This window comes from Balaenoptera acutorostrata, chromosome 3 (genome assembly GCF_949987535.1).
Source record: "Balaenoptera acutorostrata chromosome 3, mBalAcu1.1, whole genome shotgun sequence".
Lineage (NCBI taxonomy): Eukaryota > Metazoa > Chordata > Mammalia > Artiodactyla > Balaenopteridae > Balaenoptera > Balaenoptera acutorostrata.
This window is the reverse complement of record NC_080066.1, coordinates 149,774,761-149,789,673: the sequence shown is the minus strand read 5'-3', so window position 1 is coordinate 149,789,673 and position 14,913 is coordinate 149,774,761. Positions and strand designations below refer to the sequence as shown.

Here is a 14,913-nt window from a genome sequence, read left to right as displayed (position 1 = left end):
TTGAAATACCGTGTTGATTTCTTGGATCCTAATCGTGTATTTCAAAAGTGGTCCCTTGAGGAGTCTCACCAAATAATGTGCTATAAGAAGAGTGTGTGTGTGTGTGTGTGTGTGTAGGGGCAGGTGATGAGTGGAGAAATGATTAGCAAGGGAAAAGTATGTCATTCCCCCATGAGAGATCAGGAGCACAAGGTATAGTGGCTAAATCCCAGGGCCTTGACACCCAGACAATATATTTTCTCCTTTCTTCTCACCCTAGATCCTTGCCTATATTTGGTATTTGCCAAATCTCAGGGGAACCATGCCCAGGGGTCCCTCCCAGGGCCTTTCTTCTAGTGTCCTGGTTTTCACTAGTTTTCCAGGAGCTCCACTTTTCCACACCCTGAAATGAAATTTTCTTTGTTTTTTCAAAGGAGTTAAATTGCCGTTAGAATCCTTTAATCAGTGATGCTAGGTGGTTTTAGAAGAAAGATGTAAATATCTCCCGGTGCAGTTTACTCTATTTTGTATTTGAGGGTTTCTGTAATTTCTTTCCTGTTAAAAAAGTATTGTTAATTCACTTATATCATTATTTATTCCATATTTTATATACTTTGTCTCTTAGCTGATTTAAAAAAATCATTACCAAGGGCCAACTTTAAACATTTAATTTAAAAATTTTATTTGTAACAGTTATTTTTCTGGTCCTGTAACTTATTTTCACCTGAACAATTATATTATATCTTAAGATGTTTATTAAATACCATTTATTAATATCAAAATCATAACCTCTTGTTTTTCTACTGTCCTTTTTTTTATTGGTGTTTTGACTGTCAAATTGATGTTCAAATGTTTAATTTCCTTTGTTTCTCTCTCCCTCTTATTCAGTTTAAAACTTCCTGCTTCTACAGTTAATCTTTATAATACCTGCAGGTGACAAATTAAATTGTTTCTAGGTGTTACATCTTTTTGGCGTTAGTGCTGGAAAGATCAAGGCTAAGGGTCCTAGCAGATAATGTCTCTATTAAATAGTGTTGAAGATGAACTTGGTCACATACCGGAAGAGATGTTGGCCTGGCATGTTAGAAAACAGTGTAGTTTTAAACATGTCAGACTTTGAGGGTCTTTGTGGGTGAGGTTTGGTGATTTTTTTTTTCCCAGAGACAGCTAATATCAGAGTAGAAGAGCTCTGTGAGGTTCATGAGCAGGAGCTGAGTTTCTTTCTTTTTTTTTTTTTTTTAATTTTTATTTATTTATTTATTTATTTATGGCTGTGTTGAGTCTTCGTTTCTGTGCGAGGGCTTTCTCTAGTTGCGGTGAGCGGGGGCCACTCTTCATCGCGGTGCGCGGGCCTTTCACTATCGCGGCATCTCTTGTTGCGGAGCGCAGGCTCAGTAGTTGTGGTGCACGGGCCCAGCTGCTCCGCGGCATGTGGGATCTTCCCAGACCAGGGCTCGAACCCGTGTCTCCTGCATTGGCAGGCAGGTTCTCAACCGCTGCGCCACCAGGGAAGCCCAGGAGCTGAGTTTCTTTAATATTTTATGCTCCCTGCTGTCAGAGCAGTCAGGAGTGAATGTGACTTAGGTTGGAAGAACCCATATGCACAGAAAGCCAGAAAGGTCTACACTGAGCCACTTTAGAAGCTTCTTCTCCATTGGGTGCCCAGGACTTCACCCTGACTGTAACAAAAGTTACCTTGGATAGAGTAGATTCTGATATCTAAAACTCAGGTGATGAGAAAGTAGGAAGTACCTTGTACTTATTGAAAGAATTGACTTGAACAACAGCATTTGAAGGTCTTGCTAAGTTATTTTATTTAGCCACACTGAATTCTGATCTTGACTGGAATTAATTTTTGATAACTCAGAAAATTTAACTCTAGTCAAAAACCAATTAGAGTGCCTAGTGAAAGAAAGATACTGTGTTAAATACCAGGGGATAAAGAAATGAGAAGATGAGGAGGTACTTAGAAGTCACACGTGAGGGAAATTGGTGATGTAAACATATAATTTCAGTGCAGTGCTTTGCTCAAGGAAGTTGGTGATCTGATAAAGGGCCTCTGGTCTGTATGCTGTGTCTAGTGGTTCAGTTAGTGTCACTCAGAAAATAAAGGTGATTGTTGACCTTGTCTCCAAAGACTTAGAATGAAATTGAGCCTCTGACAACTTCTCCCCAGTTACTTTTTTCAACTTCCTCTCTGGGACATGAATTTTGATATTAGATTGTGAATAGAAGACACAAAGTGAAATAATAATGTTCAGTTTTACTTTCAAATACTGCTTTTCAGAGTGAAACTTCTGTTTCAAACTTTAATCAAAACAGAAGAGGGGGAAATTACTAAATCTTGTGACAGAGAAAGCATATAAGAGTGATACTATAAATCATCTAACATTTATAGAGTGCTTTTATCCTCTCCAGTGTAGGTATTAGAGTTTAGCTCTGCACGGGGCTGACAAATATAAATAACCCAGGAGCTTGCTCTTCTTTATTTTAGTGAAAGATGGAAAATGTAAAGTTCCAAATGTATCATCTTCAGAGATATATAACCCTAGGTATTAAAAAAAAGCTTCTCTTACAGGAGAGTTGTGTCTGTTTTCAAGCAGGGCATAAATTAAGGATATTACTAATTTACATTTCTTTTTCTTGCCTTCACTAGCAATATAAGGATGTATTTTCAGATGTACTTAAGATTTTTAAATGAGTGAGGTATGTACCATTCACTTGCCCCAAACTCACCAGAATGTGCCTGTATATTTAGTTTCCAAGGATACAGTTGAGAGGGAATAACATCTTGACTCCAAGACTGAAAGAAATAAGGTTTTGCTCCTGATATTCCTGGAAATATTCTTCCACAGAAACTGAAAAATGTGCTGTATGAGACTTGACCTGATTCTTACTTACAACCAGGTCTTGACTGGGGCAGGGAAAGGGAGGAGAGTCCCACATCCTCGCAGCTGCAGTGAAGGTCTAGTTTCTATCCAAAGGGACTTCTTAGCAGGGAGAGGAAAAGAAAGGACCCTCCCCACATCCCCCACTGTTTTGTCTTCTGTCTGCTTGTAAGCTGTGTTCTATACTTTTCCTGAAGGCTGGTCATAATATTTCCTCGACGAAATAGCAAGAACCTGAGAGTTTATGTTCTACCTAGAGAGAGATCATTGCTTCGCCTTCCCCACAGAGGTTTTCTGTCTTCTGTGAAATACCATTGGAGGAGCTGTCCTTTCAGCACCCTGGTTCAGAATCACATCTTTTAAATCCTCATATGTTTAAATAAATATCTAACACCTCCTGTGTGTTCACAGCTATGCTTCAGACCAGAGGAAAGAAGAGGGTGGGTACAAGAGAAAATACAACAGTTAATTCCCTTAAGGAGAATTCAGATATTCAGTTGAGGAAATAAGGTATGTAAATGCACATTTATTAAAAAGGCACACATCTTTTCATCAGTGAAAAATCTGGCAGAAAGAACGAGTGTTTCTTCCGTCTATGACCACGGGGACTCCTAGGATAACTTACAGTTTTCTCCAAGAGGGTTTCTAATCTCTCTTTGACATTGGCATATTTTTCTCATTCATATAGATGAGATAAGGCAAGAATTAGTAATCGGTCAGGATTCATTTTAGGACCCAGAAACACTCAAGCTATTTTAAGCAGAAAATGATTTAGCACAAGAAGTTAGTTGCTTATAGATTTTTTGGAAGGTTGGGGAGAAGGGGCTTTCAGCTGGACCTAGAGGACCAACTCCCAGAACATTGCAGACCTGGCCCACCAGGCAAGCTGCTGCTTCTCTAACTGAGAAGGTACAGAATCAGGAGTTGCCACTGAAGCTGTTGACTTCTCAAACACCCTGTCGTAGTTGGTGTCCGATGAGGTGACTGCTTGGCCTGGCAACATTCCTTTCCACATCCACAGAGCTAACTGGACATTGACATGCTATTGCAGGAAAAACCCCACTTCTCCACAGCCATGCTTGCCAGGAGAAGCAGCAAGGAGATGGTCTCCATCTCACTTTTGCCTTCTGAATCTTGTGCATCTCATTGGCTAACCAGCACTCTGTCAAGGAGTCTGGAAAATGTAGTTTTTTAAAAAGCTTTCTGACCTCTGTAGTACTGAAAGGTATGCTGGAGGATTGTAGAATGGATGTTGATTGCTAGTCTGCAGGACCTGCCACACCATTTATTCTTCAAAAAGAGTGCTAGATGAGGTGATAATCTTTTGTATACCTAAAGGCAGTCCAACTAACTTTTCCTAAGAGTTTCCTTTGTTCAGACTGCTGGATGCATTACAAAATACAAATGAATATTAGCCCTAGATAGGATAGAAGTGCTATAACTAAACAAAAACAGAGTTTTGAGCACCACCAGCATCTGAATGGAGAATGAAGGCGTCATGGAGCTGGCTGAGAATGGAAGAGAACAGTCAGCGGTGGGCAGTTCCTCTTTGGGTCTTGCCAAGAGTTCAGAAATATATCTTTGTGTTCTTAGTTTTTTAGCAAAGTGTGACTATTCTCTGTATTTGTTTCAGGAGGTCCAATTCAATTTCTTCCCCCCAGATCTGAGTTTGGTTTATTTCATACTGAGATAGATTTTTTTCCCTCATTTTACTTCCTTGTCTATTGGTCACCAGCTGAATATTTGGCATTAATAAAGGACAGTGGTGAGTAAGGCAGACAGGATCCGCCCTTGTGCATCTCGCAGTCTAGCAGGACGATAGGTGTTGAACAAGTGATTATAACCTTGTTGAGTCTTGCCAAATAGAGACTGCTATGGAAGTGCTTGACTCGGGCCTGACCTCATTTAGTCGGGGGGTTAGGAAAAGTTCCTCTATTAGATTGATGGTTAAGCTGAGACCTGAGGGATGCCCATGAGTCAGCTAGGTAAAGACAAAGAAAGAGACTGAGAAGACAGAGAACAGGGTTTTGATGAGAGAAACATGAAATAGCACTTTGCTCGTATAGCAGCACCATATCTAGCCCAAGATTTATAATCACTGGTGGTTATTATTACCTATCCATGGAAGCCTTTCTAAGCAGAGCTAAAGATAGAATCAAGTACTATAGATTCGACCTCTGGATTTGGGATGGGGAATGAGTGGTTGGGTGTGATACTGGAAATCTCAGGGGTGGACCTGTGGCCCAGGTGAGTGCTGGGGTAAGTTGTTGCCTAGGAGACTCCTTCCTTGAGCATCTTAGTCACCAGGTCTTGGTAGAACCAAGTTTTGAAGATCTCCCAATTTCCTCCGTACTTTGTCCTCCTGTCATCATGGCTGCTGAGGTTCAGACCCTTGCGCTTGTGCTGCTGGGTTACTGCAGTGGCCTCCATTTGCTGTTATATTCCACATGGCTGCCAGAGTTGGTTTCCTTTCTAAGTCACAAGACTGACAACACTCTCCTTCTTAAAGATACATGACTCCTACCATTTACAGTGTCAAGTTTAAGCCCCTCAGAATGGCTTTAACAACACTTCATGACCTGGCTGAACCCAGCAAGGCTTTGAGCCTCATCTACCCTAATGCTTATAATCCAGCTGCCCTGGACTCCCTGAAGTTCCTGATAGGCCATATACTCTCATGGCCTATGTTCTTTTTTTTCTTTTTATTGAAGTATAGTTGATTTACAATGTTGTCTGCTGTACAACACAGTGACTCAGTTATACATATATATTCTTTTTCATATTCTTTTCCCTTATGGTTTATCACAGGATATTGAATATAGTTCCCTGTGCTATACAGCAGGACCTTGTTGTTTATCCATCCTATATATACTAGTTTGCATCTGCTAATCCCAAACTCCCGATCCTTCCCTTCCCCCACCCCCTGCTTGGCAACCACAAGTCTGTTCTCTGTATCTGTGAGTGTTTTTGTTTCATAGATGTGTTCATTTCTGTCGCATTTTAGATTCCACATATAAGTGACATCATATGGTATTTGTCTTTCTCTGTCTGACTTACTACTTCACTTACGGTGATAATCTCTAGGTCCATCCATGTTGCTGCAAATGGCATTATTTCATTTTTTATGGCTGAGTAGTATTCCGTCGTATATATATATATCACATCTTTTTTTTTTTTCAAATAAATGCTATTTGTTTTTTTAAAAAATTTTTTTGGAGTATAGTTGATTTACAATGTTGTGTTTGTTTCTGCCATACAGCAGAGTGAATCACTTACACGTATACATATATCCACTCTTTTTTAGATTCTTTTCCCATGTAGGTCATTACAGAGTATTGAGAAGAGTTCCCTGTGCTATACAGTAGGTCCTAATTAGTTATCTATTTTATATATAGTAGTGTGTATATGTATCACATCTTCTTTATCCATTCACCTGTCGATGGACATTTAGGTTGTTTCCATGTTTTGGCTATTGTGAATGTACTCCATGCCCCACGGTTCTTGCTCATGACCTTCCCTCTACCTGGATTGTCCTTCTCCACCCTGATCTTCATTGCCTGAGGAGATCCCTCCCACTCTTTCTTTTTTTTTTTTTTTTAATTTTTATTTATTATTTATTTATTATGTTTATTTTTGGCTGTGTTGGGTCTTTGTTTCTGTGCAAGGGCTTTCTCCAGTTGCGGCGAGTGGGAACCACTCTTCATCGCGGTGTGCGGGCCTCTCACTATCGCGGCCTCTCTTGTTGCGGAGCACAGGCTCCAGACGCTCAGGCTCAGTAGTTGTGGCTCACGGGCCCAGTTGCTCCGCGGCATGTGGGATCTTCCCAGACCAGGGCTCGAACCCGTGTCCCCTGCATTGGCAGGCAGATTCTCAACCACTGCGCCACCAGGGAAGCCCCCACTGTTTCTTTAGGGCCCATTTCAAATGTTTCCTTCCTTGAGAATCCCTTCCCCACTCGCCCTCTTAATCCCTGTCCCAGGTGGGAGTTAGTGATTTTCCTCATCTTTGGATCATACTGCTGCTAAAGTGGTTTGGTTGTTGTGCGTCTGCCGTGGCACTGGATTTTATGCTTCTCACTACCTAGTATGTACACAGTAGAATGTGAATAAGTCTCATAAAAATGATCTCCCCCAATTTTCCTTTTAGTTAGAATGGTTGATCTCGGTACAAGATTCTGCATGAAGTCCCAAATGGAAGTTATTTCATGAATATTTATTGAATGCCTACGCTGTGCTAGTCACTAAGGATAACGTAACAGAAAAAAAGTTAATCACATTTCCTGTCTTTAAGGAGTGTATAGTGAGAAGACAGAAAATCTGAGTGCACAGACACCTTGCTGTGTTTACCCACCCAGGTAAATGGGTGATAAAATGGTGTTTTTCACATTTTTTTGACTTGCTTCTTTTTTTCTTTTCCTTCTCAGTGTTAGAGATTGATTTTGCGGAGCTAACCCTGGAAGAGATTATTGGCATCGGGGGCTTTGGGAAGGTCTACCGTGCTTTCTGGATAGGAGATGAGGTCGCCGTGAAAGCAGCTCGCCACGACCCGGACGAGGACATCAGCCAGACCATAGAGAATGTTCGCCAGGAGGCCAAGCTCTTCGCCATGCTGAAGCATCCCAACATCATTGCCCTTAGGGGGGTGTGTCTGAAGGAACCCAACCTCTGCTTGGTCATGGAGTTTGCTCGCGGAGGGCCTTTGAATAGAGTGTTATCTGGGAAAAGGATTCCCCCAGACATCCTGGTGAACTGGGCCGTGCAGATTGCCAGAGGGATGAACTACTTACATGATGAGGCAATTGTCCCCATCATCCACCGCGACCTTAAATCCAGCAACAGTGAGTACGGAGAGATGAGGCTGGAGGGCTTACAAGCACTTTCAGACTCAGTCCATGGCTTCGGTTGGAGTGGGTTCGTCAGGAATCTTAGTGGGCAGTGAAACGCCTTGCTTAAAACCAGTCCATCCTTGACTTGAGATGTAGTGGGTGGGATGAATGCCAGGAAAAATTGGTTTAAGAGGAGAAGAATGAGGCACCGGAGGGGTTTGGGATAATTCTGAGCTCTTATTAGCAGGCGTGGTTGGCAGTATGTAATTCTGATGTACTGTGCAAACAAAACATATAGATTTATTTTTCCACTTGAAGGGGTGCCTGTGATCACAAAAGGGGTTTTCCTCTTCGGTGGAACAACACATAAAGCAAATCAATACCACCTGTTTGCATTTCTACCTAACTCCCCAACCTGAGGTCCCCACCAGAGAAGGGGTATAAGGAAGAAGAGGCATGTTCAAGCTGTGAGGCCCATTCACATGGCCATGTCAACTTGGAGAGCACGACCTGGCTGGTAGAACTACAGCCCTCCTGGTAGCCTTGGGGTGGTATTAATTAATTGTCATAACTACCCAGTGTTTAATAGCAGGGAACTGAGAAGTAACTTTATTAAACGTCTAGGACCCATAAACTGGATTGTAAAGCAAGTGTTACACATAATTAAATGGTGAGTTGGTAGAAACTTCAGTCTCTTTCCTTGGCTGAATCAGCAGGCGCTGGGAGTTTGCTTCTTTTTTGTGGTAATTTGGACTTTCCCTTGCCTAAACTGCATGGTAGAGAGGATACAGTTTGCTAAATGGCATATGCTTAAAATCACGTTGAGCATCCTGTCCAGAGAGGAGGGCGTTAGTACTTTGGGGCCCCAGGAACTTCACTGTCTGCATCCTTCAGCTTTGAGCCCAGAAATCCTTCAGGCTTTGTTCTGCCCCGAGCTGTTCCAGATGTGGCTTATTTTTCTGTTGATGCTATTGTGAATCTGTTAACTTTAAAAAATACGTTTTAAATTACATAGGTAGTAAGTGTTTTTGTTGTACAAAAATTAGAGAGTGTAGATAAACGAAAAGAAGAGAAAGATCACCCGTAATGTTTTCCTCCCAGGAGTATAAGCATTACGTTTGGCATATTTTTCCAGACATTTAAAAAGCATATGTGGGGATTTCCCTGGCGGTCTAGTTGTTAGGACTCCATGCTTCCTTCCACTGCAGGGGGCACGGGTTCGAGCCCTGGTCAGGGAACTAAGGTACCACATGCCTTGTGGTGTGGCCAAAAAATAAAATAAAATAAAAATAAAAAACATATATGGCCTATATATACACAAATATCCTTTCTGGTTTACTTTAAAATAGCATTTATTACCCTTACCTCTTCTGCCTGCACCATCTTCCCCTTTAATAAAAGCAAACTTCATCCTTGTGAGAGTATGGAGCATTAGATATGTATTTTAGACATAATACATGTGAAGGATTTAAGTTGCATAAAGTAAAATCTGGTTTCTCTTTTCCTTCTGCCATATTCTATCTCTTTACTGTATGATTATTCTCATCCCTCCTGCAAAATTCTGTTCTATAAATGTATTAAATAAGTTAAAACTTTTGGTGACCCCCTTTTTTTTTTTAAAGATTGATTGATTGATTGATTGCTATGTTGGGTCTTCGTTTCTGTGCTAGGGCTTTCTCTAGTTGCGGCAAGCGGGGGCCACTCTTCATCGCGGTGCACGGGCCTCTCACTGTCGTGGCCTCTCTTGTTGCGGAGCACAGGCTCCAGATGCGCAGGCTCAGTAGTTGTGGCTCACGGGCCTAGTTGCTCCGCGGCATGTGGGATCTTCCCAGACCAGGGCTCGAACCCGTGTCCCCTGCATTGGCAGGCAGATTCTCAACCACTGCACCACCAGGGAAGCCCGGTGACCTCCTTTTCAAAATAATTTCTACCTAGAGATTGCTTTGGATGATGGGGTAAGAATAAGCAGATGTGTTGGTAGAAAATGTGATATAGAAGCTGAATTTTAAAATGTTTTCTTACATCCTTATCATGCTGGGAGAACTAGGCTAAGTGCACTAACCTTATGTAATTGAGCCCATTTAAAAACTTGGGCTAGGATGATTGTAAAAGTTAATAATTTCCTCTGCGAAGTTTTAAATCTGGGTGTAATTTCAAGATGTAAGTACAAGGTTTTACCTTTTATGACTTGTGTTTGGAAGTCTAGGCTCTTGTGAAGGAAAAGCTAACGTGCCAAGGTTATGCTGTTTGCAGGAGACAGCAAGGGAGCTGAATGTCATTCTGTCACGCTGGAGACAAAGCCCTGGTCCTTCTTTGTCCTTACGTGGGTTTTAGGATTGCTGAGGGGGACCTTCAGGTACAGTGTATGGTGGCAGGAGTTGGACTTACACATAGGGCAGTATTTTAAAGGACCTCATCAAGACAGTTGAGGCCCTGAAATGTCCATAGTGCCCTGGGCTGCATGGGTGGTGCTGATGTTGATGCCTGCTATAAATCTCACATGTGAGTTGGGGTGGCTCCTTGACATTGGTCTGTGGGCGGGTGTTTGCCTGGGATTGAATTTATCCAATATGAGCCCTGACAACACCATTGCTCTTACTCCATTGCTGTGTGTGCATGACTTGAAAATCATTTTAGAAATGTTATGCCGCTTGTTTGCCTCCAGTTTGAGTGTCATAACTTCTTTGTGTTTTGCAGACATGGGGATACTGGCCAGGTTCTCTTGGTTTTTGTTAGGGGCTCCAGAGAGTTGGATTTTGATCACAGTCATGTGAGGGCAGAATTCTATGAATTATATGTGTTAGTTGACTTTGAACCACTAGAGAAAAGAGTATGTATATAGGTGGGCTGTCTTTGTTGAAAAAGTAGTTGGTGCTAAACATCTAGCTGTTACAAAAGGTTCAGTAAAAAAGTGATTTATTAAAATGCTTCATTATCCTGATGACCCACTTAAAAAAGTCATGTGCTGTTTGCCAGATGTGTATAGCATATAATATCCTACGTTCATATATCATCTGTAGTAAGTTCAGGTTTGATGCACATAACCTAAAAAAAGCAAAGCAAAATAACAGTGGCTAAAACAAGGTATCCATTCATTTGTCTTTGAAAAGAAGGCCGGGATGGGGTTTTAGAGCATCTCCACATGTCATCAGGGACCCAGGCTCCTGTTTTTCACTCCATCATCCCAGTACATGGCTTGCATCTTGGGGCTGTCGTATGGTCCAAGACGGCTGGTGAAATGCCAGTTATTTGGTCCAAGTCACAAGCCTGAAGGAGCAGGAAAAGCAGAAGCACAGAAAAAGCTGCTCCTGTGGCTGCGTCGACTCCCATTAAGTTCCCAGAAGTCCAGCACAACACATCTGCATGTATTCAGTGGCCAGAATGGAGTCCCACAGCCATGGCTAGCGCAGGGGCCGCTGGGAGATGGAGGATTTTATTCTGGGTGGTGTGGAGTCTAGCTAATAATCAGGGTCTGTTACCAAGGAATAGAGAGAACATGGCTGGTGGGGAAGCAGCTGGCAGTCTTCACGGAATCTGGGGACATGCATTGGGAGGATGTGTTATCCTAGATACTTAGCATCTTAGAGCCAAACGAGCAGCGTTAGCCAGGCCCTGGGACGTGTGGCTCAGACCCCTGATTTAACTGATGGTTTCTACTACTTTATTACAGTGCATCATTAACTTAAACATCTCTTCATGAAACTACTCACTAAAGCCCTGGCTGTAAAAGTGGATTTATGTGTCTCTGCTTCTCACATTGGGGAAAACCAGCTACTTGATTGTTAGCAAAGGTGTTAGTGAAGGATGGTCTTTTAGTGGAAAGATTGTCCTTTTGGGGGTAGATAAGTGGATTTCAGGATTTTGGTTTAAGGGCATTTGGCAGAATAGCAGTTTAATAGGGGCCATTAAAAATAAAATTAGTATAAAAATGAGATATGTGAAAAAGCTTTGGAAAATGAAAAGCCTTACTCCAAGTGAAGGTAGTGTCATTACTTTTATTTTATTATTAATTAACTTCTTTCCTCCCCTTAGAAAGCACAGAAGAACATAGAGCTAAACACAATGTATGTTTTTCCATTTTTCTGGCATTTATGCATATTTGTTTTCACCCCTAAATCTTACACAGGAGACCCTAATAAGTCCATTGCTTGTAGTATGCTTTCTCCCCTCCCCACTGCCCCCGACTGCTTGGTGTATTGTGACCACTTTCTTATTAAATAAATGGTCTCATTAAATAAATTTCTTATTAAATAAATGGTCTTCTACCACAACATATTTAAAGGTTTTACATTATTCCACTATTTAGATACAGTATATTAACTAAACCAAACCCCTATATAATCATTATCATCATCATCACCAAAGCCCTAAATAATAGTAATAATAGTAATAATAATAACAACAACCAAACCCCTATTTAATAATAACAACAACAAGCAACTAGTGCTTACTGAGTGCTCTCTTTAGGTCAGGCACTGTCTTAAGCATTTTATGCGGCTTCTCATCTGATTCTCACAGCAGCCCTGCAGAGTAAAGACTGTGAAAGTCTTTATTTTACAGATGAGGAAGTGGAGGCTCAGAGTGGGCAGCCAGTTCTCTAGGCTCTCACTGCCAGTCCTCAGACCAGATGTTGGGCCCAGGTGTGACTTCTCATGGCTGCACTGCTGCCGGCGCTCTGCAGTGGGGCAGCTAGGGTGTTTCGCTGCCCCCCTGCTTATTTTGTGTGACCCTGTAGTGCTCTAGTTTTATATGATTAGGAATAATATTCCTCTGTGCACAGGGAGCGTCCACATTTCATTGACGTGTGATGAACTCATTCTTAATTTCATAGCTGAAAGAGCAGAGGTGAGCGGTGAACTGTATTTGGTTTGGGACTAGCCATCCCTGCCTTCCTCTTTTCAAATGTCAACGTAAACTTCTCATGGGTCTTTGCTTCCTTATCGCCCTCTTCTTCCTCTGAAGGCATTTTCCCCTTAAGCCAAGCCGGTTTCCTCCTTCCCCTGGCATATACTGTGTACTACTTCCCAACCACTGGGCCCTCGTCACACTTACTGTTGCTATGGGAATAACCTTGCTTTCAGGAGTACCCTCGCCTCATCTCTCTGCCTATCCAAACCCTACTCACTTTCCTGTGCTCAACTCAAACCTGGCCACTTCTCCTTCCCACTGACCTGTCACTGGAGTCAATGCTAAGTAGTCATTTGGTGCTAAATCTAGATGACCTGATAGTATGTAAAAGAATACTAGGGGGACAAGGGACCAGAGCCGCTAGTCCAGTGGTTGCAAGCTCAGATGCCTTCCATTAAGGGCCCACAGTCTGGGAAGCAGCTGATGTAACGCTGTAGGGCTTGGTGGGCATGATGGTGAAGTGAGTGCAGGCTCTACCCAGCACAGGCCGTTGAAGGACAGATGGAAACACTGTGCTGGCCTGCAGCCTGCTGCCCTGTTGCACCCCCTGGCCGCCTCTGTTTGTTGGCTCTGCTGTCAGGAGCATCCGCTACATCTCCAAATGGATTTTGTGTCTTTAGCTTCCAGGCACGTGAATGAATGAATGAATAAACGAGTGAAGAAAGTATCACTTGAATTGGTCTACTTGCAGGATCTCGAAGGGTAAAGATTCCCCTCGTCTTGTTGGAGGGCATCCCTCGTGCCTCACTCGCATGGAAGTTGCTCTTCATCCTCATAATCTCCAGGCCCTTGATCCTTCCTAACGTCAACCTGTTTCAGGTGCCAAGTGTGGCATTTTTTACAGGGCATTCGTTTCCAACCTCTAACGCCCCTGCCCTCCTCTTTCCCCACACCCTTCCTGGAGGCCAGGCCCGAATAACTCACTGGCCGATGTCTCCCCTGTGGCCAGGTGCAGGCTGCCAGGTGCTGCAGGAGCAGGCCACTCCCCCCGTCACCTGGGTCCACTGCCTGTGTGTCCCCTCCAACCTCAGCTCTCCTTTTGTTCCCAGCTGTGAATTCCCTGCGGTGCTCCTCACCACGTCCGTTCCAGTTTTGCTGAATTGTTCAATGGGGCTGATCCCCTTGCAACTGGATGTCTGGGAGCAGCCCCCCGCCACCCAGTTCTGTGCCGGCATGTGCTTTGTGCCTTTCTCCAGCCTTCTCTCAAAGCTCCCAAGGTAAGGAAGCGGAAGACCCGCTTTCTTAAAGTGTGAGGAGGACAGAGCGTCCGTCTCGCCCTTGGCCTCAGGCTGGCTCTCACGTTCTGAGCCCTGGAGTGCCCCCTGACCGGACACTGGCCACAGCCCCTGACTGCGTTTCCTGTGCAGAGTTTCTCCAGGCTGAGGATTTGCCTGCCGTGAGGCTTGTGGAGCTCTGTGACCCACTGAATCCACGCCCTAGTGTCCTCTCTCCTGTCCACTGAGGTGGAACCCATTCCTGCCTGAGGGATGCAGCCGCCAAGGCACAGGCATGCCGGCGAGGAGCCATGTGGCAGAGAGGACTTCCCTAGACAAGAATGAGGAGTAGCCGTTATTTTCCTACAGGAGAATGAGATAAACTATACGACATTCCCAGGGTAGATCTAGCAGGCAGCAAAGTATCAGCCAGAGCACCCGATTCCCAGTTCTTTTCGAGAGGTGCATAAATGACTTTTTCTGTGCCTCATGAACGCATCCCCAAATGAGATACTTCCAACAGTACCTGGCTCAGGTACTGCCAAGTCTCTCTCCCCATTATTCTCCCCATTTCTGCTCTTCGTGGTTCTTTGCTACAAGTTCCCTTGCACAGAGAGTTGGAGGATGTCAGACATATTTTGAGAGTTTTTCCTGGCAAAAGTGTACGAGCCCTCACTCAATGAATTAGATTTCTCCTTTGGTTACAGGAGGCTGTACCTAAGGTTAGCCAGCGGGCACCAGGCATGTCCCAAAGTATCGTGTTCAGTTGATGGGTAGCATTTTCCATGAGTACAGAGACACGTTCTGCACGTCAAAATAAATACATAAGTGAATAAAGCTGAAGTGAGGCAAATAACCAGTCAGGTGACTCAGCAGGAGAAGCTGGCGAGGCCAGGAGGTCTGACCTGCGGGCTTCATTGCACCTCTCACTTCTTTAACTTTGCCTGGGAGCCTTGCCTTCCCCCTTTCGCTTGGCTGTGGCTGTCTCCTGTGCCGAGATGGTTCTCGTTTGTGTGTCATTTTGAGCGCTTGGTGTTGAGACTATAACAGGAGGCAAAACCAGACATGGTCCCTGCCCTCGAGGAGTTCCCCGTGGGGT

The 14,913-nt window shown here is 43.5% G+C and overlaps 1 protein-coding gene across 1 annotated transcript in view; it reads left to right on the top strand.

Moving 5' to 3' along the window:
• MAP3K9 (mitogen-activated protein kinase kinase kinase 9) overlaps positions 1-14,913 on the top strand; it is an 80,611-nt gene that overhangs the window by 1,302 nt on the left and 64,396 nt on the right. The window contains exon 2 of the mRNA XM_007184380.3: positions 7,291-7,704. Coding sequence (XP_007184442.2) covers positions 7,291-7,704 — 414 coding nt within the window. The remainder of the gene's footprint in view (positions 1-7,290; positions 7,705-14,913) is intronic.